The sequence below is a fragment of the Zea mays genome, chromosome 4 (assembly GCF_902167145.1).
Source record: "Zea mays cultivar B73 chromosome 4, Zm-B73-REFERENCE-NAM-5.0, whole genome shotgun sequence".
Taxonomy (NCBI): domain Eukaryota; kingdom Viridiplantae; phylum Streptophyta; class Magnoliopsida; order Poales; family Poaceae; genus Zea; species Zea mays.
The window spans coordinates 220,664,295-220,691,030 of NC_050099.1; the positions used below are offsets into that span (position 1 = coordinate 220,664,295).

General features: G+C 44.5%; 2 protein-coding genes across 5 annotated transcripts; one reads left to right on the top strand and one right to left on the bottom strand.

Annotated features, from left to right (window-relative positions):
* Positions 1-3,000: 3,000 nt before the first annotated feature.
* On the bottom strand, positions 3,001-5,417 carry LOC103655916 (auxin response factor 15). Its single transcript, XM_023302281.2, has 4 exons — positions 5,301-5,417; positions 5,120-5,204; positions 4,482-4,572; positions 3,001-4,404 (listed from the first exon to the last, which is right to left on the bottom strand). Exons 1-4 carry the CDS (start codon positions 5,400-5,402, stop codon positions 4,236-4,238), a joined length of 447 nt encoding a protein of 148 aa, XP_023158049.1. The 5' UTR covers positions 5,403-5,417; the 3' UTR covers positions 3,001-4,235.
* A 4,601-nt stretch (positions 5,418-10,018) lies between these two features.
* Positions 10,019-21,156, top strand: LOC100286014 (ATP binding protein). 4 transcript variants are annotated; one of them, NM_001158902.2, is made up of 15 exons: positions 10,019-10,393; positions 11,276-11,390; positions 11,721-11,803; positions 12,634-12,706; positions 13,022-13,132; positions 13,536-13,586; positions 14,042-14,175; positions 14,265-14,372; positions 14,602-14,675; positions 19,279-19,454; positions 19,649-19,744; positions 20,005-20,085; positions 20,210-20,260; positions 20,477-20,617; positions 20,714-21,156. In NM_001158902.2, exons 1-15 carry the CDS (start codon positions 10,140-10,142, stop codon positions 20,768-20,770), a joined length of 1,605 nt encoding a protein of 534 aa, NP_001152374.1. In that variant the 5' UTR covers positions 10,019-10,139; the 3' UTR covers positions 20,771-21,156. The 4 variants fall into 4 exon arrangements, 1 of the variants encoding a protein (NP_001152374.1); NR_182236.1 differs by lacking the exon at positions 14,602-14,675; NR_182235.1 differs by lacking the exon at positions 11,721-11,803.
* Positions 21,157-26,736: the final 5,580 nt, after the last annotated feature.

A 26,736-nucleotide genomic window follows, 5' to 3' on the forward strand; every position in this document is an offset into this window, starting at 1 on the left:
ATCACTCCACCTAGCATAATCTTCACCATCAAACGTTGGTGGTTTGCCTAATGGGACGGAAAGTAAAGGCGTATGTTTAGTAATGTGAGGATAGCGTAGGGGGATCTTACTAAACTTCTTGCGCTCATGGCGCTTAGAAGTAACGGACGGCGCGTCGGAGCCGGAGGTGGAAGGCGATGAAGTATCGGTCTCGTAGTAGACCACCTTCCTCATCTTCTTTTTCTTGTCGCCACATTGATGCGACTTGTGGGAAGGGGATTTCTTCTCCTTCCCTTTCTTTTTGTTGCAGGACTCTTCCGATGAAGCCTTCCCGTGGCTTGTAGTGGGCTTGTCGCCGGTCTCCATCTCCTTCTTGGCGTGATCTCCCGACATCACTTCGAGCGGTTAGGCTCTAATGAAGCACCGGCCTCTGATACCAATTGAAAGTCGCCTAGAGGGGGGGTGAATAGGGCGAATCTGAAATTTACAAACTTAATCACAACTACAAGCCGGGTTAGCGTTAGAAATAATAATGAGTCCGAGAGAGAGGGTGCAAAACAAATCGCAAGCGAATAAAGAGTGTGACACGTGGATTTGTTTTACCGAGGTTCGGTTCTTGCAAACCTACTCCCCGTTGAGGTGGTCACAAAGACCGGGTCTCTTTCAACCCTTTCCCTCTCTCAAACGGTCCCTCGGACCGAGTGAGCTTCTTCTTCTCAAACAAATGGAACACGAAGTTCCCACAAGGACCACCACACGATTGGTGTCTCTTGCCTCAATTACAAGTGAGTTTGATCTCAAGAAATATTGAGAAAGAAAGAAGCAATCCAAGCGCAAGAGCTCAAAAGAACACAAACAAATCTCTCTCACTTATCACTAAAGCTTTGTGCGGAATTGGGAGAGGATTTGATCACTTGGGTGTGTCTAGAATTGAATGCTAGAGCTCTTGTAAGTAGTTGGAAGGTGGAAAACTTGGATGACTTGAATGTGGGGTGGTTGGGGGTATTTATAACCCCAACTACCAAACTAGTCGTTTGGTGAAGGCTGCTGTCGACGGGCGCACCGGACAGTGTCCGGTGCGCCAGCCACGTCACCCGGCCATTAGGGTTCGACCGTTGGAGCTCTGTCTTGTGGGCCCGCCTTGCTGTCCGGTGGCGCACCGGACAAGTCCTGTAGACTGTCCGGTGTGCCATCCGCGCGTGCTCTGACCTCTGCGCGCTCAGGCGCGCATTTAATGCGTTGCAGTCGACCGTTGCGCGCGAAGTAGTCGTTGCTCTGCTGGCTCACCGGACAGTCCGGTGTGCACCGGACATGTCCGGTGAATTTTAGCGGAGCGGAAATCCGAAGCTGGCGAGTTCAGAGTCGCTCTCCTTTGGAGCACCGGACAGTTCGGTGAATTATAGCGAAGCGCCTCTAAGAATTCCCGAAGGTGTGAAGTTTAGCTTGGAGTCCCCTGGTGCACCGAACACTGTCCGGTGGCACACCGGACAGTCCGATGCGCCAGACCAGGGCACACTTCGGTTATCCCTTGCTCTTTTTATTGAACCCTTTTCTTGGTCTTTTTATTGGCTTTTTGTGAACCTTTGGCACCTGTAGAACTTATAGACTAGAGCAAACTAGTCAGTCCAATTATTTGTGTTGGGCAATTCAACCACCAAAATCATTTAGGAAATAGGTGTAAGCCTAATTCCCTTTCAGACGGCACAAAATACTGAACTTTGTTAGTGATGTAGAAGATGCCATGATTTCTCACCAAACAAAGAAGTAACTTGCATGGAAGCCTGTACTCATTGTGAAATATGTCTAGCTTATCAGATGCCAATCGCCTCTCCATTGTCAGTCTCAAAATCTCATGCAGAACAGCAATGGCACGCTTTCAAGCCTGTGGTGTTGCAGATTCGACTCGCCTAGCATTCAAATAAGGTGTTAGAACAATACTCGTTGGCCACAAACACAATGACCTAGTGATAAATCATGGTGACTAAAAGAAACATGGACAATTTGTGTGGAGTTTAATGTGCAGTGATCAGTACCTACAAGCTGCAACAAAGTACAGTTAGATATAAAATAAAACATAAATTTTCTTCTGCATAACAGTTAATGTAAACATTGGCTCTCAACGATTAATATACCATCTTTTCTATGCAATAACTACAGTTCCCACTGGTGAAAAATGTTGAAGGATAGTATGTAATTTGTTTGACTCTATAGTTCAATGTATGACACAAGTGTCACCTATAAATTTCCCGATGAAAGAGCAGCTTGGAGTGCTTTACCATGTCCTGCTTCTCAGATTGGAGGACTCATCACATACCTAGAAGCATCGTATGAAATAGAAATAATTTATAATTCAAAAAAGCATTCCTACCGAGTTGTTTTCCCATTTACAGTGAAGCCATTGTAAATTGGACCATAAACTGAAACAATGAGACTACAAGGTAATTTTCTCTCTAAAAAGTATACACATAAAAGGACCATGTTTAGTTACAAACCAGAGGAGACGTGTTTAAAATTGCTAGAGTTCTTGCATAAATTCCTGAGTCATCTCAAGGTAGCCATTCCTTACTTGTGTTATCTTCCCTAGAGCTCCACCAGAACGACGAAACAGCAAATAGGGTAGTAAATAATCTATTTGACCGCAAATTTCTTTGGAGAAGGCATCACAATGTAGAGGTATTGGACAACCAATAAGGTAATTTACTACAGTATAAAGTACAATTCTTTAAGCCATACCATCTGCGGATGAGTCAATTAGGCTGTAGAATACATAAATATAAGCTTCCGGATCTGCAAGGGTAGGAGCATTGTGTTAACTTGGTTCTAGCAAGATTTCATGATAAAGTAATAATTAATTGCTGATAAAACAGAAGAATGGTCCTTTGGTTGTGTTTTCTCCTATAAAAAAGATCTACCTGTTTTATAGTAACTAAATGACAAGGTACCACTAAAGGTTTTCATACAGGCAGAGCCAGGTGAAGAAAAATAACATATAGTTTTTTGCAATCATAATGAAATCACAAATGAGAAAAGGCACATTGTTGTACTTTTTTGGTGTTTCTTTCAAACAAACGCACCTGGACATGATGTGAACTGAAAACATCGAAAAACACCTTGCCTACCAGCTACCACACACAACACAAAAAAGAATCCAAAGCAGAGGCCTAGTAGAAGAAGATGTGTAACCATCAGCAGAGGCCTAGTAGAAGAAGACAGAAGCTCTCTTCTTGTCCAGCCCAGTCATGCACATGTTAAGAGTAACAACAAGCTCCTCAAGGGTGCTCAGTAGTGGCATAGTAGGCGTGCCACTTCTGCTCAAGCTTTGCAGAATCACCAATCACATAAGCATTACCACCAGACCTGAGACCACCAAAGATATTTTATTAATATGATGCAAGCTACCAAAAGATATTACATGATAGAAATATTAAGACCCCATCTCCAACACAGAATCCTTGTGTTGCTCAATGAATCTCAATTCACATCACAGATGCATATATAGCATGATCGGCAGAAACTCAATTCACATCACAGTTTGTAGAAAAATGGACTAATCCTATATTGGAGGAGCCACCTAAGAGCAACTCCAACAGCTTATTTATAATCCTAGCTAAATTTATAGTTTATATGGTTGTGTAAAAGATAGACAAGGACTAAATGGATGGGTGTATCCAACAACAACTCTAAATATAGATAATCATTGGTACAAATCTCAACAACTAACGAACTGCTAGCCTCTGGACGTTGCTCTCGCGGTGCTATCCGACCACCGCCATCGCAGGCCAGTCCGGCCACCGCCATAGCAGTCAAGGCCAGCCGCCACAACAATTGAAAAATATTTCTGTTACTATGACTAATAAAACAGAGAAATTATGGCATGAAGAAATAACAATCTGTGGCCTAAAAAGAATTAAATACAAAAGAAAGCATACTTCTAAATTGCAGAAACTTGACAACAAAGAGTGGATAAAAAGAGCAATAATTGGAAAGATTTATATTGAAGGGTCCAAATGTAAGTGACAATATCAATTCAAAAAGTAATTATATATCACTTAATGTTGAATTGCAGTAAGAATCATGAATTACATAGCTCGAAACAACTCAGGAAATGATATCACACACAATGACACAATTTCAAATCCCCGTCAATTGAAAGAGTAGTTAATAAGCACATTTCAGTTCACATCATCTAAAAGAGTGCCAACCACATGAACAATTGAACATGCAAAAGCATTAAAGTGAAACCGCTATATTCATCATCACCTGGGGTTGTAGTAGATGTGGAACACACTTTTGGTGGCCACAACATGTGCAACATTAGGTAGTGAACCAAGATTTGAGCACTGGTTATAAAGAGCTGGAAAAGCAGATCCATTTTTAAGCTGAGCTGCACGGCGCACTCCAAGTCTTAGCTCCCCATTATCACCCCTGAAAATTATGAGGAACCTTCAGAAAGGGCCAACACCAACATGTGATAATTATCTCCAATGTTAGTTGTGGCCTACCTCAAAAATAGTACGGCGTCCCTTGAGACAAGCTTCTTCTTGTTGACAAAGGCACTCCATCCAGTGGTTAAAAGGTGTCTGCGGGGCTGCCCTGCATCACATTCAGATGCATATTCATCAGAAACCAAGGACCACACATGACATAGCTTCTCATGTTTGTTCTTTTACATTCCTTAAAACGGGACCAGAACTCCTGAACATATAATCAGATGATTTTTCATGGACAAAATGGTAATTTTTAAGTACAACTACAATAACTAACCAATGACATGAGAAATGCTGAGCATAGCGCACAAGGCTGCAAATGCAGACAACAGGAAACATTGACATAGTTTGTATATCTCTCTCAACATATAACCATTATTAGTTCTGATTACATAATGGTGACATATATAGCAAAAGAGTGACTGAACAATGACTTCAAATCCTGGACTTAAGTGAGCAAAGATGAAGCATTCCCAAGTGCTCAATCCAAACAAGTAATGCAAATCCTGTAAAAAACGCTAACAGTCATCAACTGAAGTGCAACCATTGACATCATTCGCTGACACTGAATGATTCAGGGCGAGCAAGCACATAAGTTTGCTAAAGAAATAGGTAGATGTGCTCGGCTTGTATCTCAGTATTTGTTCATGTACCTCGATAAATGTGGCGGAACCTCCACTCGGTTCCGTGCAAATCCTTGGCCACAAGCTCCTGCGACGGTCGCTGCTGGCTGTAGTCCTGCACGCCCCAAGAGCAGATGATTTAGAATCGCACCTTGAGAGCAGCACCCAGGCACCGAAAAGATGGAAGCTTTCCAAGCCAACACAAGCGTACCAGAGGCGGGAAGCAGTCCTCGGCGGCGCGGTGCGGCACGGAGAAGCCGACATGCGTGCTGGTGTCGGAGGCCGTGAGCGTCTTACAGAACATGTGCAGCATCCGCGAGAATCGTTGCTTCACCTTGGGCTTCTTCACCTTGGGCTTCTTAGGCTTCTTGACCTCCCTCCTGGCGCGGGGCAGCAGCCTCGTCAGAGTCGTCGGAGTAGGCAAACAACAATATGCTATCTTGAGACTAAGACTTCACCCCTAACAATACTAAAAATTGAATAAAGCATGCATTATAATAGTAGATAAATGTTTGGGAAGAATGGTGCCAAACATCTTTATGGTGCCCAACATAAAAATTGAATCTTTATGGCTGCATTATAATATTAGAGAAATGTGGTCCCTATATTTGCACGCAACGATTTATCAAGAGAGATGCTTTCTATAGTACTCGATTAGAAGCACCAGGAGCTGAAGCAGTAAAAAATGCAGAGGAGGTGGCAAGAAAATAATTTTAGCTTTCCGATAGCAACACTGAACTAAGCAAAAGCTTCAACCTAAAAGATATACATGAAAGTCGGCGTCGAGGTCTGTTGAATCACAAGATCTGAACATATCTGGCACATGTTTAAGTGCGTGGCTAGAATGTCGTATGGGACATCGATTCTACTTATCTTAAAGTATTGACTGATAATGACATTTGATTAGTAAGTTCTTTTTTGTCTTGACTGAATATTTTTGAAGGGCAAGCAATGTCAGCGTAGGGGTGAGAATCACCTGCAGAGGCCCAAGAATTATGTCTTGACTGTGCAGCTGTGCTCATAGAGCCTGCTGATAAATCATCTTCTACCTTGAATTCAGCCATCTAAAGGTTAAAAAAAGGTACACTGCCATTAGTTAAAGAACTATGTCATGTGGTGTAATACATGAAAGAAAAAACTTCATGCACATACAATTCAATAAGTTAATAAAATTGAGAAGTCTAATGCATACATATATTGAACAATTATAGTTGTGGGATGGCAGATGTCACAAATGCAGTAAAAACTTCAATTGCCTAGTAAGAATTTGGCACCAGAGCAAAATGGGAGCTCCTTACTCAATACCTGAAAGCCCAGAAAACATTCATTTCATGAAAGGTGGACCAAACCCAAGTTTGAGATTTGATTTGCGCCACTGACTTATACAGTGTAAGACTCCCACATGTAAGCAGCCGCCATCGTATCTATGATAACAAAATTTCCACCAGCTGTGTGGAGGCACAGTAGAATATCTATACCTCGAAGAAAGGCAACTGAAGCAGCTCCTGAGCTCAAGCAGCTTGTTCAACGTGTTCCCCTTGCTCTGCTTGGACTCGACCTTGTCCTGGTTGTCCTTCTTCACATGCGGGAGTAGAGACAACACGTCCTCCATCAGATGCCTATACCTACATCGAGCATAAAATGGAAATCACAAGACTGTAATGAAAAAACAGGGAGCACTCACATATACGTGATGTGGTGGAAGGATTAAGTTTCTTTTACTACATGTGGTTAGTATCAATTTTATACCCTGTTAATTTATCTATCTTATTCTTGTAGGCTGGTGCTTCATTGGAATCATTGGCTATTAAAGGAGTTGTACGCTTCTCCCATAAATTCACCCTTTCAGGATTGCAGGATCGCTGGTTTTCATTGTTATATGGCTAAAGGAGCTGCATCGAAATTACGGGGGAAATGGCAATGCCCTTGTCTGAATTAAAGGGTCTACAAACCTTAGGCTCAATCTTGCGCATATATAGTTGTTCACGACTGCCTCTGTAGATTTCTCGAATTATTCAATCCAGTGGTTTCACATACAACCTGAAGGATGCAAGAAATAAATTATTTTAGGTTGAACAATTTTCATCCTATGAAGTACTAATATTTTCTGGAGATGAAGATATATTTCTGACATTTGATGCTACTAAAACTTTTAGGCGCTACAAGACCACTATATGCTCTAGAACCACATGATGTGGGGCGGTGCATCCATGCTGAAACCAAATCCGGTGGTCAAATCTCCATTGCAAAGACTGCTGGTTCAATAGATCCTGGTATGTTTTTTTGATGGATGGATTATCCAACACATAGTGTTGTTTAACAAAATTTTGAATTTGCGATATGTCTAACAATACTTCCATTTTGCAACTAAAGGATTGGTTGATTTTGTAAAAAATGAATCTGTCTACTCTAAACTCTAGTATCTGACACTTAGTGTTGGATGGCCTTTAAAACACTCAAATATAGTCAAATGGCAAAACCGAGTGTACAGAACAGATTTTACAAGACTATATATACAGTCACAAAAAACACGAATTAACCAAATAATCTCTATGAAGCATTGCAACTTTTACTGGCTACTTTTTCTAGGGAGATGGTTAAGGACCTCAAAAGATGAGCAGGAGCGGCAGATGAGGACGACTCACCGACATCGCGCAGTGCTGATGAGTAGGGGAGGCAGACTATGAGGAATTGATGACGAGATCAGTGTTGCTTAGCGTGGCACTCACCGCTAGTCGTGCCACTGGATCGGTCCACGCTAATTTCTCCACCTACCTCGCGAGCTCGACGATGCAGCCGCCTTGCATCATCGATCTGAACTCGATCCTCTTTGCCGATGATGTGCAGCACCTGCAGCGGTGCGAATGCTCGCGGTGAAGAACTGTGTCGCGTGGTCGAACACGAGCTGCTTGCCGCTGTCGATGAACCTAGTCGCCATCCTCCTCCGGCCCCTAGGCCATGCACCCCCTGCATCAATAGTGAGCATGTGCTTGGTAAGCCTCCCACGCTAGTGGATGGTGTGGAGGGGAGACAAAGGGGAGCGACAGGAACCATGTTGAAGACGATGGAGTAGACGCGCATGAGAGACCGGAAGCACCGTTGGGGCCGTCCGCCGTTAGGGCGTCGACATGGTTCCTACCGCTCCCACAGGCGCCGAGGTGGATCTGGCCACCGACGCGCAATGGTGGGATCTGGTTCCCACAGGCGTCGAGGTCGTCCGCCGTCAGGGCGCAGCCGTGGGCCGAGGACCCTTGCAGACTCGGCGGTTGTCTCGATTCTGTGGCCGGTGGCCATTGCGGGTCGAGTGCGGGGTGGGGGGGGGGTGCGCCGGGCAGCATCGTCTAGCCAATACGGCCAGATGCGGACGCCCTCGGCCAACAGTCACCTCTTCCTCGCTCGCCATCAAATTCGCCCTTCCATGGACCGCGGACGCGCCGCATGTGGAGCGGGGAGATCTGGCGGCGACGGGTGTGGTGGGGACGCGCGACGTGGGGCGTGCGTGGCGTGGTGGGGGAGGATGTTGAGGGGCAGGTAGCGATGATGGCGGCGACGAAAGCGTGACCGAGATCCAGGGAGTGTCGGACAGGCAGAACTGTGGCGGGATGGAAAGCCTCGCGGCCTCGGGAAGCGGGCTTGGCGGCCGGGAGGGATGCGCGGGCGGGGCGCTGCGGGAGGGACGCATCCAGCGCTGGGAACAGAGGAGTCAGGCGCGAGGGAGCACTCTGCCGCGGGCTGGAAGGGCTGCGCGGAGGATGGAATGCGCGGCGAGGCGGCGGGAATCGTGGCTATGGCTGCGCGGAGCGTTCGGCCGCGGGCGTGAGCGGAGCGACAGAACGTGCACCGCGCGAAGTGGACGCCTACAATGCTCACATAATAGTAGTAGAGATATACACACACTAGTTGGTTGCCCGTGCATTGCGACGACTTACAACAATACCCATGTAAACTATCCACAAAAAAATTCAAATTTTTTTATTAATTGTCTCCGCTCTCCGTATAATATTTTTTATTTGACTAACTGATGTTATTGTTTACTCCATCCAATATGTCTTGGTACAACACAGCCAATGGAGTGAGCGATTAGAAGAGAGTTCACAACGACTGACTGAACGAACAAAGATTATAAAATAACATAATTCCATCATACAAAGACCAAATAAGAGAAAGTTTGTTAGCTCAATTTTCTAAAATAAGTTACATGAACTCAAACTTATAAAAAAGATAGATCAAAATATGGAGTGATTGCTAAATTCAGACATCAATAAAAAATGGATGCGCACCATATAAATTATGCTACTTCGTAGCAATTACTAACGTTTAAAACCAACAAATAACCTTTTATTTTACTGTTAGTGTGACAAATCATTGTTGCTCCATCCAATTCAGCAACCTCAAACACCATTGAGTTCATTGCGTCAATGTGATCTTAGAAACAACCTAATGCTTGCAAGAACCAAAAACGACGTGTCGTGCTTGGGCTGTAGCCTCGGCCTGTAGTACTGGCCCGGCTCGACACAATTATATTTTTTATTTTACAAAAAATGTATATACATATATACAATTTAAATTCAATATTTAAAACATCTGATCATGATGTTCTGCTAATTAGACAACTTCACCCAGTATCTCTCGCTCTTCTTCCATCAGAGTATGGGTTCCTCCGCTGTTTTTTAATATTTTACGCTGATCAAATGGGTCGACGGGCTAACGAGTTGACTCGATACAGTCAGCAAGTCGACATGACGTATCTGGGCCAGAGTTGTGGCTAGTGAGCGTCTGGCCCGTGCCGGGCCGATGTTTGGCTATTTATAGGCGTGTACCGGGTTAATTGAAATAACCGTGAGAGATTATTTGTAAAAAAATGAAACCGTTGAAACTGATGATTTAAATATATAGTGTATATATATAGAGAGAGAAATAACAGAATCCAAAACAGAATTCCACGACGTCTCACCTGCACACGCGCTCGTCGTCGTCTCATCGGCGCTTGCTGCGACAACTCACGCCGGTGGCTTGAGCGCGCCATCGACCAGGGTTGTTACACCAAGCGATGGCGGCGGTGGCCGGGGATGGTGGTGGTGGGCCCGAGGAGGGCGTCGGCGAGAGCTCGTCCCCGCCTCGCAACCCCGTGCTCGCGCCCGCACCCGCTGCCTCTGGCGGGAGCGGGAGCGGTGGCGGCGGCCGCGGAGGTGGCCTCCGGGACATCTGCCGCGAGGTGTTCGAGCGCCTCGTCAACGATGGCCACAGGGCGGGCTCCGAGCTCCTTGCCCAGCTCGAGGCCCACTTCAATCGACTCCCCATCAGGTGAGCCACTCGCAGACTTGCTCGTCTCGTCTCCGCCTTCCCCTCTAGTGCCCCAGCCCGCGGAAGCAGTTGCCTGCGCCTTTCGGTGGAATGATTCGGGGGTTGGAAAGGTTTCTCAATGGTTGGCGGAATCGGTGGTGTTTGTGGTCGTATTAACGAAATCCGCATCAGTTGGTATGCTTAGGAACTCATGACGGCGTTGAACTTTACTGTATTTATGCCAGTGGGATATCACTTGGTCTAAAGACCTTGTTCAGCTCTGCTCGGTGGACTTAGAACGGGCGGTTTACAGATTAAACTAAGAGCGAGCATTTGTTTATTTGACTTTGAATGGGTGTGCTCCATTTCTCCTAGAGACGTGCTCTTCAAGTGTTTGGTAGTATGTCTGCCATGACTGTAGTCTTGTAATTTGATCTCTGGATTTGGACTAACTGACTGCACTGTTCTGGTCTGAGTTGTGGGATCAGCAGTGCCATTTTGTCTATTCGACACTAATGGGTGTGCTCCACGCTCCCACTCTCAGGGCTAGTTTGAGAGCCAGAAAACCGAAGAGGATTGGAGGGGTTAGAATCTCCTTTGTATTCAATAAGAAAAGGATTCTAGCCCCTACAATAACATTCGGTTTTGAGGGGTTAGAATCTCCTTTGTATTCAATAAGAAAAGGATTCTAGCCCCTACAATAACATTCGGTTTTGTGGCTCTCAAATTAGCCTTTAGGAAGAATATTTTCTTCCTTGGAAGCCCTTCTTGTTACATCTGTTATTTTAGACATTATAGTCTTGAAAGTTAATGTTTAAATTCGACTCAGCCGGGTCATCTATTATTTCATTGGTGCCTCCAATATTTTATTTAATGTTATTCTTCTACTTCAATACCGTGTAGCTACAAGCTGGATGTGAATATTGACAAAGCAGAAGATGTGTTAATCCATCAGAAAGTTTTGGCAGAAGCACAGGATCCTGATAGGCGCCCAGCATTCACTGTCCGTTTCCTCAGGGTAACTATTTTTTTTTCTTTCTGCCTGGGCTTTGTTTACACTCAGCAAGCAGTTAAGGTCTCTGTAAAATTCCGTGTAGTATGAGGAAACTATCATTAGAAGTCACTGGAACAAACTAGTACTAGACACCTTTCTTTTTTCTTCCCAAAAATTTTCCTTGAAAGCAACCCTGTGTATCATGGCGCAATAACCATTTTATGTAACAGTAAATCAATTTTGTCAAACGAAACCATTTTGTCCTTATTATTTTTTATTAATTGATGCCTGTTTATATCTGGTATCACCAGCAAAAAGTAGAGTTAATTATTGACATTAAAACTTTGATCAAAGCTTGAAGAGGTAAATGTGGACGAGACAACTAACTCTGATGCACATGAAGAAGGGGCTGATATTGGTGAAGCTCTTTCTACCAGGTACTCATGCACAGTGCTAGTGTGGTCATTTTGTAGTTTTGACTTTTGAGTGACCTTGACGGACAAGATGTGTGCTGTTTCCAACCCAGCATCTACTTCCAGACTGTTAGAAGATACAACCTATTGTTAGATTATGATCTGAGATATACAGTGTAACAGCAGAACATGGATACGAATAAAGGGGGGAAATATTCACAACTTAAACAAAATGGTAGCGGTTGCTTGCTTTTCATAGTTTCCTTGGATTTGGTAAGTAATGTACTCGATGTTCCAGACTATCTGTAGAAAAATGCTATTGGTTTCACTATTTTGCTGGTGACTACTGAAGTTAGAAGTGTTGCTAGACGTTGAGTTAATGAACCAACACACCACCGAACAATAGTTACTTAAGGCAACTCTGGTTTGAGAGTAGCTATTTTATTTTGCCACATAACTGCATGTGCTTTGTTTGCCTCCTTGTATCTGTCATGCTACATATGAAATCATAGTTCTCCATGAGAAACCATTTCATTTTTATGTATTTGATTGTTTTTGCACACTAACTGGGCTGAGGCTTAACATGTTAACAGATTAAGGTATATACATAAATACAATTGTTTATGTATGTTGTTTCATAGGTGGAATGGAACAATAAACGTGGTACACTACAGATGTGCATCACCTCACAGTTAACTCTTATAAAGTTTAGAAACTATTCTACTTGCACTAGTTCGCGTTCACACCATGCACCCATACACACAGAACTACCACCTTTTGGTGTAAAAAGTTCCAGTGCTCAAGCCTCTTATGATTGGACTAACCTTCTCTCTGGTTATCTGCATATTTCACAGGTCAAAGACATCATATGCACACATTCATGAGATACTATTCTCCACCAAGGATAAACCCAAGCTCCTGAGTCAGGTCAGCAATATTACAGTTATGAATGGAAACCTAAAGCATCTTTATTATGTACTACTCCCTCTGTTCCAAATTATAAGACATTTTGACTTTTTTAGAATTAGTGTAAGTGCATAGCAAAAGCTACGTATCCAAAAAAAGTCAAAATATCTTATAATTTGGGGTGCATGGAGTATTTTCTATTTAAAAATGAGCTTACCTATGCCTATAATAACATTAGCTGTCTCTTATTTTATCTTGTGTTAACAATGATTATGGACGCCTTTTGATTTCCTAGGCACCACGGCGTATGTAACCATGTTTATCTTGTTCTGACAGTTGTCTGCTTTGCTTTCTGACATTGGACTGAACATCAAGGAGGCACATGTGTTCTCAACAACAGATGGTTATTCTCTTGATGTTTTTGTTGTTGACGGTTGGCCCGTTGAGGTGATTTTAGTTTCTTATTATGTTATGTGTCGAATTGCTTAGATGACAAAATTGTAGTGCTGATGCATACTGATATTTTCTTTTGAACTAATGTGCTTGTAGTTATTTAGGAAACTTCAAGATTCTAAAGGTTTAGTCATTGGATATGTTTAAGGTTAATGCTATTATGTGACGACTATTTTCCTCTATTGACATGGCATTCAAATGGATCTCTAGAGTTGTCTTGCTTGAATGAGCTTGATGTCCTTATTGGGATGCACAGAAAAAATGATCCTATTTCTATGTGAACAACAATAATGCATCACTACAATGTTTATCATCACAAAAGAGCATTGTTGTCCTATTTCTATATGAACAATTTATTTTCACTGCTCAAGATGATAATTCTGCTTCATGTGAGCAGGAAACTGATGGTTTGCATAAGGCACTAGAAGTATCAATTTTGAGAAATGAGGTATGCTGAATAATTCATTCACAGTTTTACTATGTTTTTGCTGTTCGCGAAAGGGCCTCTAGCGTAATGGTTAATGATTTCGACTAGCACCTTCAGGTCCCGGGTTCGATCCCTCTCGGGGGCGAATTTCTGACTTGGTTAAAAAAATCTTCTCGTTGTGCCCGTCCGCTCTCGGGTTACGTCCTTCGCGCCACCCTCCGGTTGGGCCATTGCAGAGTGGGCGGTGACGACCCGCTAGTGATGGGGGCCACGGTTCGGGATTTTCTCGGTCGGGACCATGTTTCGGTCTCTTCTTAATATAATACCGGGGGGGTGGGGGTGGGGTGGTCTTTCCCTCCCCGGCCAAGGATGTTCTTGCTGTTCAATTGGGACTTGATGTATTCAATATCTACTGATCCTGCAATTCAATATCCTCAAGCTCATACCATGTTCTGGATCTTTGTAAAACAAATAAGGGTTCCTGGTCTGGCTCTGAATCCTCAGCTTCCAAAAGATCACTGCCATTCCTAGCACAGGATTTTGAATCAGATATTGACACAAGACTTCTGAAGCTTGTAAATAAGATTGCTTCTGGATCTTGTGGGGACATGTGAGTCACTGTTACCCTTCTGAGTTTAGTGGCAGATTTGTCATATCTAGTAGTGTCTCTTCATATCATGCATGTGTTATTGTGTGAAGGTTTCTTGGGACCTACAGTGGTGAGGAGGTTGCTGTTAAAGTTCTTAATCCTCAGAATTTGAACAAAAATGTATGGAGTGAATTTAAGCAAGAAATCAACATGTTAAGGTATTCCACATTTCTATTAATAATTTGTGTATCTTTGTTTTTTGTTTGATAACATGAGGTTATCATTTTTTGTGTGCACTTTTGAAGTTGTACACTTGATTATGTTGTGTTCAGAAATTGCTCTCTGAAAATCGGCATAAGTAGGCATGCTTTTACCTCCACGAGCTTGTTTGTTGCAAGCACAAACAAAGATATATACCTAGCCTTCACCTTCCACGCTTCATTTCAGGGAAGTTGATCATCCGAATATTGTCCGATTCATTGGTTCATGCACAAAGCCACCTCAGTTTTACATAATTACAGGTGAGGCTTCATGCAAGCAAACACAAAATTTTAGAAAGGATAACAGCTGAGTTTTCTAAGACTTCCAAAATATTTAGTACCATGACTTGAAGTGAGAAGAAGCTACTGTTGAAATACCACAGCCTTACCTTGGGAAATTATATTTTTGTTAGATATTCTAGGGATATTCTAGATTGATAGCTTTCCATTCTAGTACAACTTAACTGATTTGTAGCACAGATGATTGGTAGCTTTCCATTGTAGTACAGACTGATTGATAGGTTTCCATGTAAATGGATGTATTCCTTACACTCATGTCTTATGGACACCATATATTAAAGGTCAGCCCCCTTCATTGGGATGAACAGTATTTCCCAATCCTACCTCTCTACATGGTGTCAGCGACCGAGATCCATCTCTCCCGAGACCTTCCTTCCGCTGCCCCACCCACTCCAAGCCACCACCAACCTCCCAGGCGGTGCTGAACCTACTTCGCAGCCTCAATCTTCTCCAACATTGCCGACGACATCGCCACGCAGGCATGGGACATGCTGTCTGTGAAGGAACTTCGCCTCGTAAACGAGCAGAAAATCATCAACTTCATCGCACTCCTCGTCGGGACTGCCTCGTCCTGTACCAGCCCGGGCGAGTGTCGCTCCACTTCTGCCCCTACCCAGACCAGTGGCAACAATGGTGGTTTCCAGCTGAAGAAGAGTGGCAGCAGTGGCACAGGTGGCGACAACGACATGAAGAGGTGGCCGCCGAAGAAAAACGACAGCGATTTCCAGGCTTTTGGCTGGCACCAGGGAGGCGGCCCACCTCGTCCATCCGGCCCTTGATTCTGCTTCAGTCCGGGGATCAGACCTTATAGGCGGCGTAGGTCCACAGCATGCCGGCGACCAATATAGCTCTGGAGGTGGAGGGGATGGCGTGCCTTTGCTACAGGGCTCCTTGGGTTGGCTGCTAAGGCGCACACGGTCTTCGGTCCACTCCAAGTCTCCCAACAACCCCAGATGTGGGATTAGGCTGGCCTAGACGCCGCCCTGAACCATCTGACACTACAAAACGACGATTGGGTGCTGGATTCATGCGTCTCCAGCCACATGGCATCTACGGATGGTATACTCCTTTCCCGTCTCCATCCCACTCCCCATCACCATTGGCAACGGTCACACCCTTCCCGTCTCCGCCCGTGGCAACTCGACCCTTTCCACCCACAGTCCACATTTTCACCTCAACAATGTTCTTATCATCCCTCCTTAATTTGCAACATGATTTTTGTTCGTCAATTCACTAAAGACAATAATTGCACTATAGAATTTGACGCCTTTGGTTTCTCTATTAAGGATATTCAGACCCAGCACGTGATCATGCGTTGCAGTAGTGCCGGCGACCTCTACACCATCCCCACAACCACCAGCAATGCCACCCCCATGTCGGACTTGCCACATCTCCCAACTAGTTGCATCATCTCGGCCACCCTGGACTCGTCGCCATCAACACCCTTCGAAATAACTCCTCTATTCCTTGTAATAAAAGGTGTCTGACCTTGTGCCATTCGTGTCAGTTGGGCCAACATGTGCAAACTGCCTTTCTCCACTTCTAGTTCATGCAGTATTGTTCCCTTTGAAATAGTACATTGTGATGTGTGGACTTCTCCTGTGTTGAGTATTTCTACTTGTCACTATTATCTGGTTATTTTGGATGATTACACCCACTTCTGTTGGACCTTTCCCATGGTTCACAAATCTGAGGTTCCTAGCCATATTATCCATTTTTGCACCTACACCCGCACACAATTCACCCCCTGTCAAAAATGTCCAAACAGACAATGGAATAGAGTTTGTCAACAAGACTCTAGTGTCCTTGTCATCTCAGGGCACTCACTTGCGACTATCATGTCCATACACCTCTCCTCAAAACAGGAAAGTTGAACGTGCCCTTTGCACCCTCAACAATGTGACTCGCACGCTGCTCCACTCTCACATGGCCACCACATATTGGGCTGAGGCCCTAGCCATAGCCACCTATCTTCTTAACCACCGGTCGTGCTTGGCTACTCAGAATGACATTCCCTACCACCTTCACGTCCAGCCACCCGACTACTCACATTTCGGGTTTTCGGTTGTCTCTGCTATCCTAACATGTCCACCACAACACCGAAAAACTCGCCCCTCTCTCTACAACGTGTGTGTTCTTGTGATATCCCCCCTACAAGGGATATTAGTGCCTTGACTTGTCCACTCGACAAATCATTATCTCTCGTCATGTTTTTGATGAGTCCACCTTTCCCTTCTCTTCCCATTCATGCCACCTGTCACAACTTGACTTTCTCCTCTGAGTCATGCAACTGCTATTACTACCATGGTGGCTCCATCATCGACCGTTGAGCAGTCGCGACCCTCACCCACTGTTTTGCAGGAACTTCCCGAGGACGACCCCACCATTCTTATGCGTGGCTTTGTCATATGTTAGACGCCCCTACTTGTGTCGCTATTATGTAGACCAGAGGGTCTGTTCCAGGAGATGGCAACACTGCCTCCCCCTTGAGCATGATGCCCCAGTCGGCGTAGCTCCCACCACTACGATGTGACTACCGCCTCGTATGGCCAACACCGTTCCGACCCCGACGTGCCTTCGACCGACCACAGTGCACCAGCGACTGGCTGCGCCTCACTCTTTGTTCCGGCACCAGTTCTAGCTCGGGTGCCTCCACCAGTGCCGCGTTGCCCAGTCACTCGCTCTATGATTGACACCATCCTGCGGGTGCACTACAGGAACCTCAACATCACCACTCCGTCGCCAGCACCTCCACTGATCCCGGTGAACTACCCTAGCGGCCTGGCTAATGCCAACTAGGGTGCGGCCATGACTGACGAACTTTATGCTCTTGTCAACAACAAGACATGGCAACTCGTTCCCCGACCCCGTGGCACAAATATTGTGACAGGCAAGTTGATCTTCAAGCATAAGTTCCACTCTGATGGCATTCTTGCTCATCACAAGGTGCGCTGGGTAGTCCACGAATTTTCCCAACGCCATGGCATCGTCTACGATGAGACGTTTAGTCCGGTCGTCAAACCAACGACCATCCGGATTGTTCTAAGCATCACCACTTCTCGCGCTCAGCCGATCCGCCAGCTGGATGTGAAGACAGTTTACTGCTAGCAACCCTTGGTTTCATCGACCCCGTTGCCCTTGATCACGTCTATCTTTTACAGAAGTCTCTATATGGACTTAAGCAGGCTCCTTGGGCGTGGTACCAGCTGTTTGCCTCCTTCATTCGATAGCTCGACTCAATTGCCTCGACCTCCGACACCTCTTTATTTACAAAGAGGGCGCACATCGCCTACTTGCTGCTTTACGTCGATGACATCATCCTCACAAGCTCATCCTCAACTCTCCTCCAGCATGCCATGGCTAAACTCACCTTCGAGTTCGCCATGACGGACCTAGGCGACCTGCACCACTTCCTCGGCATCTCTGTCACACGCTTCGTTGATGAACTATTTTTGTTTCAGAGATAGTACGCTATGGATCTTTTCTAGCGCGCCGGCATGGATGAGTGTCACTCTGTAGCTACTCTTGTTGACACTTATGATGGTGCCAAGCTCTCCACTTCTGAAGGCCTTGACTATAGAAGCATCACAGATGCTCTTCAGTACCTCACCTTGACCGGACCTGACCTAGCGTACGCGGTCCAGCAGGTGTGCCTCTTCATGCACAACTCTGGTGAGCCTCACCTTGCGCTGGTCAAGCGTATCCTATGCTACGTGAAGGGCACACTATGCTTTGGACTCCACATCGCCATTAGCTTCGTTCAGTCCCTTACCACTTACTCTGATGTGGATTGGGCTGGCTGTCCAGACTCTTGATGCTCTACCTCCGGCTTCTGCATTTTCCTTGGCGACAACTTGGTTTCCTGGTCTTCCAAGCGCTAGACCACAATGTCTAGGTCCAGTGCTGAGGCTGAGTACTGGACGGTGGCTCATGTTGTCGCCGAGTGTTGCTGGATTCACCAGCTTCTTTAGGAGCTTCACGTTCCGCTCGCCTTGGCCACAGTTGTCTACTGTGACAATGTGAGCGGTGTCTACATGACAACAAACCCTGTCCACCATCGACACACGAAGCATATTGAGATCGACATACACTTCGTTCGCGAGAAGGTGGCCCTATGGAAGGTTTTGGTTCTCCACGTCCTGTCCTCACCGGTTCGCGGACATCATGACGAAGGAACTTCCAGTTCAGTTGTTTACTGACATCCGGTCCAATCTTTGCGTCCGTGATCCTCCTGCTGTGACTGTGGGCGGCTATTAGAGATATTCTAGGGATATTCTAGATTGATAGCTTTTCATTCTAGTACAGCTGATTGATAGCTTTCCATCTAGTACAGACTGATTGATAGTTTTTCATGTAACTGGATGTATTCCTTATACTCTTAAGTCATATGGACACTATATATTAAAGGTCAGCCCACCTTCATTGGGGTGTGCAGTATTTCCCAATCCTACCTCTCTACAAATTTTCATGTAGACATCGTGTTATTATTTGCCCCTTGAAGTATATATATGTCTTAGAGAGTTCATTTGAGGTAGTAAGTTCAATATCTTTTTTTGTCTTGCAGAGTGCATGTCTAGAGGAAGTCTGTTTGATTTCTTGCACAATGAGCATAATGTGTTGGACCTCCCAACGCTTCTGAAGTTTGCACTAGATGTATGCCAAGGGATGTCCTACTTGCATCAGAAAGGCATTATCCACAGAGATTTAAAGTCTGGCAACCTTTTATTGGATAAAAATGATGTATGTACCCAATGATTATTAAGTTCTTTCATTGGAGCTGTATTTTGCAGGCAGTGGTTGTGGAATTATGTGGACACAATATATATATATATATATATATATATATATATATTTATTTGCCCATATTATGGTCATGGATATGCATTTAGAAGTACTAAATATGTCAATATAACATTTTGTACTCATTTCTCCAGGTTGTTAAAGTAGCCGATTTTGGTCTAGCTCGTTTTCAGGATGGAGGGGGTGATATGACTGCTGAAACTGGGACCTATAGATGGATGGCACCTGAGGTATTAGACGCTAGAACAATTTGACTTCTGTCAACGCTAGCCAAAGCTCAAAATACAATCTAGTGTCTTTGTTTTATCTGCGCTGATGTTTTTTGAACTAGACTTATAATATGTTTCAAAGTGTATATTCACAGTTACTACCAGTTGTGTACACAGGAATCTAATTAGTGGTTTACAAAATTGTCATGTTCATATAATTTTCATCTAATAATATGGAAAATAAATGGAAAGCCTTTAATCATTTCCTTTTTTACGTGTAGGTTATAAATCATCAGCCCTATGACAGCAAAGCAGATGTATACAGTTTTGCTCTTGTACTTTGGGAGCTCATGACATCCAAGGTTTTTATGCTATCTCATTTGGGATATTTACATGCTTGGAGAACAGAAAAACAACAACAACAAAATTATCAGTTATCATTACCTGTGCCTTTTCCCATTAAAATGGTGTTTTTCAATGTTCCAGATTCCATATAATACCATGACCCCCCTCCAAGCAGCTGTTGGTGTGAGGCAGGTCGGTTCTTACAATCTTGTGTAGCAGATTTTATCTGTTCATACAGTTCCCACTGTCAAGTTATTCTACATGAAGGGGGAACAAGAGTTTAATTCTCGATTTGATTTCAATGCATGCAAATGCAATTCTGGCTAGCTGTTTGAGAAGGATACAGTTGTAGAAACAGTATGTTTTGAATTGTGCCAAGTATGTTGAAGATTGTACTGACTGTACCAGGGATTGCGACCACAAATTCCAGAAAATACGCATCCGAGGCTCATAAACTTGATGCAGAGATGTTGGGAAGCTACTCCGACTGATCGCCCTTCATTTGAGGAGATCATTCCTGAACTAGAGGATATCCAGGCACAAGCACAGGTATCACCACAAAGCCCACACAGTCAATTTCAAATGGATCCTACTCTAGTTGGTTGTGAGAACATGCCGCGCCTCACTGCTGTTAGCCTGTTACAGAGAACATCAGGGGAAACGAGCCAGACAGAGGAGGACCACTCATGCAGTAAAGATTGATTGACCCCCTCTGTACATACATGTTGACAATTCTCTCATCTGATCACTAAAATGCTGAGAAAGTAGCATATCATCAGTTTTGATGCCATAGAAAAAAAGTAGCGAATCATTTTGTCAAGTTTTGTCAGAACCTTTTGGGGCCGACGGCCAAAGCTCTTGGTATTATCCTTGCTTCACTCTTAGGTCCCATTTTTCTTGATATGATGATATCTTTGAGTTGCGGCTTGATATATGTGAATATTTGAATGAGAAATTTACTGCTGCTTGTCACGCAAAATCGCATGTTTTTGTCGGGGCTTGTGAGTTTGTTGAGCTTGCATATTGAGGTTTTCATGATTATGTCAGGTCTTACGGATACTTGAAGCTGCCAAATTTTTATGTCATACCCTCGTATTCATTTTAGATCTAGATTTTTATGTCTATATTCAACTAGATAATGATAAATATAGGCGCATATACAGACCACATATATCAAGTATTGTATGAATCCACTAAAATGTTAAAATGAATTTTTATTTTGGGATAAAGGGAGTAGTTTTTTTTAAAAAAATATTCACATATAGATCCTAGGTGTTTTAATTTTTTTATCCTGGGCTGATATAACCTACGATCTCGAGGTACATGTTTCGGTGTTAGACCATGGTTTCAGCATCCTAGGCTCGTTTCCACGTGATAGTGTTAACGTCGCGCTGGTTTGGCGCCATGAATCTTATCTTGAGCTTAGCGTCGTAGATTTTGATGTCAAGCTTGATACTTAGATCATCGAGTTCTATCGTCAGAGGCTGGTAGTCAGCGCCCCGGCTTTAGTCCCACATCGGCTAGTCAAAGGGGCCGTGGGCAGCTTAAAAAGGGAGAGTCCCCCTCCTCCCATCAGCCTGGCTTTTGGGATGTGAGTGGTGGGCTCTCTTGGCTGGGCCGGCCCACGAGCGCATGAACGCCTGAAGCTATCGAGTGTGGGCTGGACCGGGGTAGAGATGACAATGGGTACCCGAATACCCGACGGGTTTTACCCGATATGAAGGCGGGTACGGGATGATTTCTCTACCCGCGGGTATGTTAATGGGTAAAAACCTCTACTCGTTGGGTAGACGGGTACGGGTATGGGTTGGTACTACCCATACCCGTCTAACCGTGGTATAAAATATACCCGCATCAATAGCACTATAAACATCTAATAGAGTCCAACTTAGCTAGAATAAAACTCTTCTCTAGTTGTCATTTGTCTAGATACCAAGTTATGTAATCATATGATTTGTTATATGTGAAATTGAAGTTGTTTTTATATGTTTATTTAATATTTTTGAGTGATTGGTATATTGAAATTTACTTCTTTCCTAGCGGGTACGGGTTACCCGACGGGTAAAAATACCCGCGCGGGTACGGGTATGGGTAAGATTTTATACCCGCGAGTATATATGGGTAACTCGACGGGTAGAATTTTTTTTGATGGGTACGAGTATGGAATGGTACTACCCGACGGGTATGTACCCGTTGCCATCCCTAGACCGGGGGTTGGACGCTGACATTTGGTATCAGAGCCCGGTTTGGCCCATGCCTGCCTTGGGGGGCTTCCCAAGGGGGGTGGGATGTCAGAGGCTGGTAGTCAGCGCCCCGACTTTAGTCCCACATCGGCTAGTCAAAGGGGCCGTGGGCAGCTTAAAAAGGGAGAGTCCCCCTCCTCCCATCAGCCTGGCTTTTGGGATGTGAGTGGTGGGCTCTCTTGGCTGGGCCGGCCCACGAGCGCATGAACGCCTGAAGCTATCGAGTGTGGGCTGGACCGGGGGTTGGACGCTGACAGAGTTCTATCATGGTGGACCTGTGTTCCCTTCTCTTTCCCCCTCTCCCGCTCTTGACGTAGCCACCTGCTATCTGTTGCTATGCTTGCTTGTTGTCCTATGCACCTGCCTTCTTGGTTGCTTGCCTCTTTGCTCATTGGACCATCGATTCCCTTCTCGGTCATTGTCTTGTCAATCGCCTCCCACCTTGGTCCTTGGACCTCTCCCCTAGGGTTAGTGGCCGAGCGGTGGGGTTAGGAGTAGAGGGTTGGGGTCCTTGTAGAGGGTCGAGGTCCTTGCCTCCTTTAGTTGATGGCTTCGTTAGGGTCCTATACAATGGCCACACATCCCTGCTAATGTTTGCATTGCCAACATCAAATATGTACAAATTTGAATTATGCAATTTAGTAGTTTGTAGCTTGTAGTTAGTGGTTAGTAGCTAGGTAGTAAGTACTTAGTTTGAGTTTAGAAGTTAGGATCTAGGAGTTAGTAGTTATGTTAGTAGCTAGTAGTTAGTTTGTGTTCAAGATTTAGGATCTAGTAGTTACTAGTTAGTTTAATTGTTAGTTTGTTACTTACGTAATATTTAGTTAGTTACTATGTACTTATTAGCTACTACCTCTGTTCTTGAATATTTGTCGCCCACGAGTTCATTTTTGAACTAAACCACGACAAATAAAAAAGAATGAATGGGTACTATCTAGCATATAATGTTGACTAAATGCATTAAATTTGTGTCAAGGGGTGTCGGGACCTAGGGTAGTTGGCCCTTGGGCCTTGGCTACGAAGTTTGTAGCCACGGTCCGTCGTCGCCGGTGAGGTTTTGCCCCTCAGTCGTCGTCTTGTTGGGAGAGAAAGAGACAGGAGATTAGGGATAGTAATCTTGCTTAAACTTCTCAATGTCCGGTTACAAGAATATATTGCCAAGGGCCCTAACCAATCTCTCGTAGACTTAAGGAATAAGAATAGAAACTAATTTATCCTAGACTTAAGGAATAATAATATAAACTAATCTCTCCTAGACTTAAGGAATAGAAACTAATCTCTTTAGCCACTCGAGGTGGCCTCCTCCTGTGCGCACGTAGCGTGCTCTGTGGCGTGGCGCATGTCACGACGACGTCTATACGTGTGCCCCTGAAGGAAACAAGCAATGCTTAAGCGTGCCGAGGGGGGTAAATTAGGATTTCTAAAACTTTCTCTAAACTAGGCTACAAATAAATACCTACAGCAAAATCTATGCAAATATTCAAACTAGAATGTGTAAATTAAGTTTTGTCTAAGTGTTGCTATCTCTACCGCAATGTTTAAGTTCCAATCCTAAACAATATAAGTATAAAGACAAGATTGGAACTTAAATGCTTAATATAAATGCGGAAGCTAAAGAGCAAGGTAGAGATGCAAACTCTTGTGGATGACGCTGGTATTTTTACCGAGGTATCTGGAACCACGCAAGGTCCCGACTAATCCTCGTTGGTGCCCCTACGCAAAGGGAAGCCCATGCGAGGGCCAAGCACCACGGTCGAGTAACTCCGTAGATAGTCGCGGGCCTTCTCCACGCGCAAGTGGTGCTCCGCTTCTGGCTCCTCTCGGACGCTCCCCGTCGTCTCCACTATTGAGCTTCCGGTTGAAAATGTCGTGGGCCTCGTTCCCTTCGGTACACGGTGGCGGTCGTGACACAAACGCGGTTGTCACGGTCTCGCAAGACTTTCGCCCACTCGGTACAATTACAACGACTCGCGTTAGAGCCGAGGGGTTGTGTGGTTTTTCCAAACTCACTCAACTAACTAGGATTCACCTAAAGCAAGCGTTAATGCGGTCTAACTAACCTAAGCACTTCGCAAAGCACCTACGCTAATCACCGAGTGATTCTATTAAGCACTCGGGTGTATGAGCACTTGGGAATATCAACTATATGCCTTGGTATGTTGCTTGGGCTCCCACACCTTGAAATGGTCGGTTGGGGTGTATTTATAGCACCCAACACAAAACTAGCTGTTGAAGAAAAGTTGCTGCTCTCTGCGACACATTGGACAGTTTGGTGCCCCCTGTTCGGTGCGCCTAGCCGTTGGACTGACACTGCAGGTGACCGTTGGCGCGCAGGCTTTTTACAAAGGACACTCCAGACTTCACGCCGGACAGTCCGGTGGTCTTTTCTCCACAGTGACACCTGGAACTAGCCGTTTGGCTACTGTTCCCTGGTGCACTGGATAGTCCGGCGTGTGGCACCGGATAGTCCGGTGCTCTAGACCAGACAGTTCGTCGTGGCAACACTTCCTTCATTTCTAGGACTTCACTTGATCTTCATAATGTCTTATTTTGAGGTGTTTCTTTCCTCAATGCCTTGGTCCAAGTAACTTTAGCATCATGTGAACTACAAACACAAACACTAGCAAACACATTAGTCCATAGGTTATGTTGATCATCAAACACCAAAACCTATTGAGCCAAATGGCCTGGGGTCCATTTTCCTTACAATCTTCCCCTTTTTGGTGATTGATGACAACACAACCAAAGCAAGCAAATATAATCAACATTTGAATGAAAATATGCAATCTACTTGCTAGGATGCATGTTTGTCCCCACAATGTGAGATTATGGACTTAAGCCTCCCCTAACTCCATAATTCGCTTACTTCCTATTTTAGACCAAAGAGCCAAAACCACTTGAAGGATCAATTTTTTTTTAATTTGGTGGTGTTTGATACAATTTTCATTGCTTTGGTCCCTAAACTTCTCCCCCTTTGGCATCAACCACCGAAAAGGAAGACATTAAAAGCACATAGGAAGCTACCACACCCGGTTTTGGAAGGCAAACCGAATGCGAACCATGTACATGCTAGGATCAGAAACTCACGTACACATCGATTACATAATCAGACATCATCACACATTGCTCAAAGTAAATAGCGAAAAGGTACTTTATTACATCAAGATGTCCAAGACATCCACAGAGTCTTTATCATAACATAGTCATTAATATCATCAAAGTGCGGAAAACCGAACGTAGCAGATAAGGCCTTCACAGGTAGCTGACTGGGGTTTGCCACTAACGAAACTAGAACTCGTCGTAGTCCTGAAACTCCTCAAAGTCCTCCATGTTGCCTACATCTTTTCCTAAGCACTGAATACAGTGGGGACAACCTGGGGTGGGGGTGGTTTTTAAATTAAGGGTGAGTACACATCAACGTACTCAGCAAATGTCTCGTTCGGCTAAAGTGGACTGGTTGGTTAAGCAGTTGCTTTTAGTTGGTCAAGTATTTATTACTAATAGTAGAGCCAAATTTTAGTAATAAACCTAGTTATTACCCGAATGTACTCCTTCCAAGAGGAAATACCAGAGATCATAATTATAACCATCATCATTAAACATCATCATAAAAGAGTATCAAAAGTTTTTCTAATCAAAGAGGATCCTAAGGTTGTTCTTAACCGTAAGCACGACTAATATACCAGTTTCTAACACTCTGTAGAGGTCACACACTTTACCCGCGAGTCGTGATTCCCGTTCTGCCCAGAGAGCGCTACTCCCCATTGACCACTACCTAGGTGGCCTAGCAGGGTATCACTATGTAGCCTTTACAAAGACTCCCCTGGTGCATAGTTGCTTGATAGATTTTGCCAGTCATACAAACACAGTACACCTCCCTAAGGTGGGTGACTAACAAAACCAAATCGAATGAACCTCAGCACCCATCTTTAGTAGAGCGAGCACAATGCCCCGGCCCCCATTGACGGCCCTCCAGCAAAGCCAACTACACCCCCAGGTTCATCTAATTATTTAGTTAAGGGCGTCCCATTCCACCCTCATCATTGCACAGTTATCCCGGGTGGTCACTTAACGAACAGGTCCTTACGGAGAGGTACTCATTAAACAGCCTGAGTCCCATAAAGTATCACAATATCATCATTGGGATAACATCATCGTATCATAAATATTCACATCATGTTCGTTGATTAATTTAAAGCAATAGCATAAAGCTAACCATGGTAACCCAAAAAGGTAAACAAGGATAAGGTAAATAAAGACTAGTCAATCCTTAGGTTTCAATAATGTAATGTGGGACAGTGAATTATAAAGTAAGTAGGACATAATGGGTCAGAGGACACTTGCCTTCACCAGGTTGTTGCTCAGGAATGTCTTCGGCAACACACTCAGGAACCACGGGCTGCTCGTCGTCTAAATAAAGTGACC

What these genes read in the sequence shown, in the direction of transcription:
- LOC103655916 (XM_023302281.2), bottom strand. Translation starts at nt 5,402, where the DNA reads ATGCTGCACATGTTCTGTAAGACGCTCACGGCCTCCGACACCAGCACG. An exon ending in GTTCCGCCACATTTATCGAG is followed by an intron (nt 4,573 to 5,119) that starts GTACATGAACAA and finishes AATGTGATGCAG; the next exon opens with GGCAGCCCCGCAGACACCTT. An exon ending in GACGCCGTACTATTTTTGAG is followed by an intron (nt 4,405 to 4,481) that starts GTAGGCCACAAC and finishes CATAATTTTCAG; the next exon opens with GGGTGATAATGGGGAGCTAA.
- LOC100286014 (NM_001158902.2), top strand. Translation starts at nt 10,140, where the DNA reads ATGGCGGCGGTGGCCGGGGATGGTGGTGGTGGGCCCGAGGAGGGCGTC. An exon ending in GGTGAAGCTCTTTCTACCAG is followed by an intron (nt 11,804 to 12,633) that starts GTACTCATGCAC and finishes CATATTTCACAG; the next exon opens with GTCAAAGACATCATATGCAC. An exon ending in TTGACGGTTGGCCCGTTGAG is followed by an intron (nt 13,133 to 13,535) that starts GTGATTTTAGTT and finishes TCATGTGAGCAG; the next exon opens with GAAACTGATGGTTTGCATAA.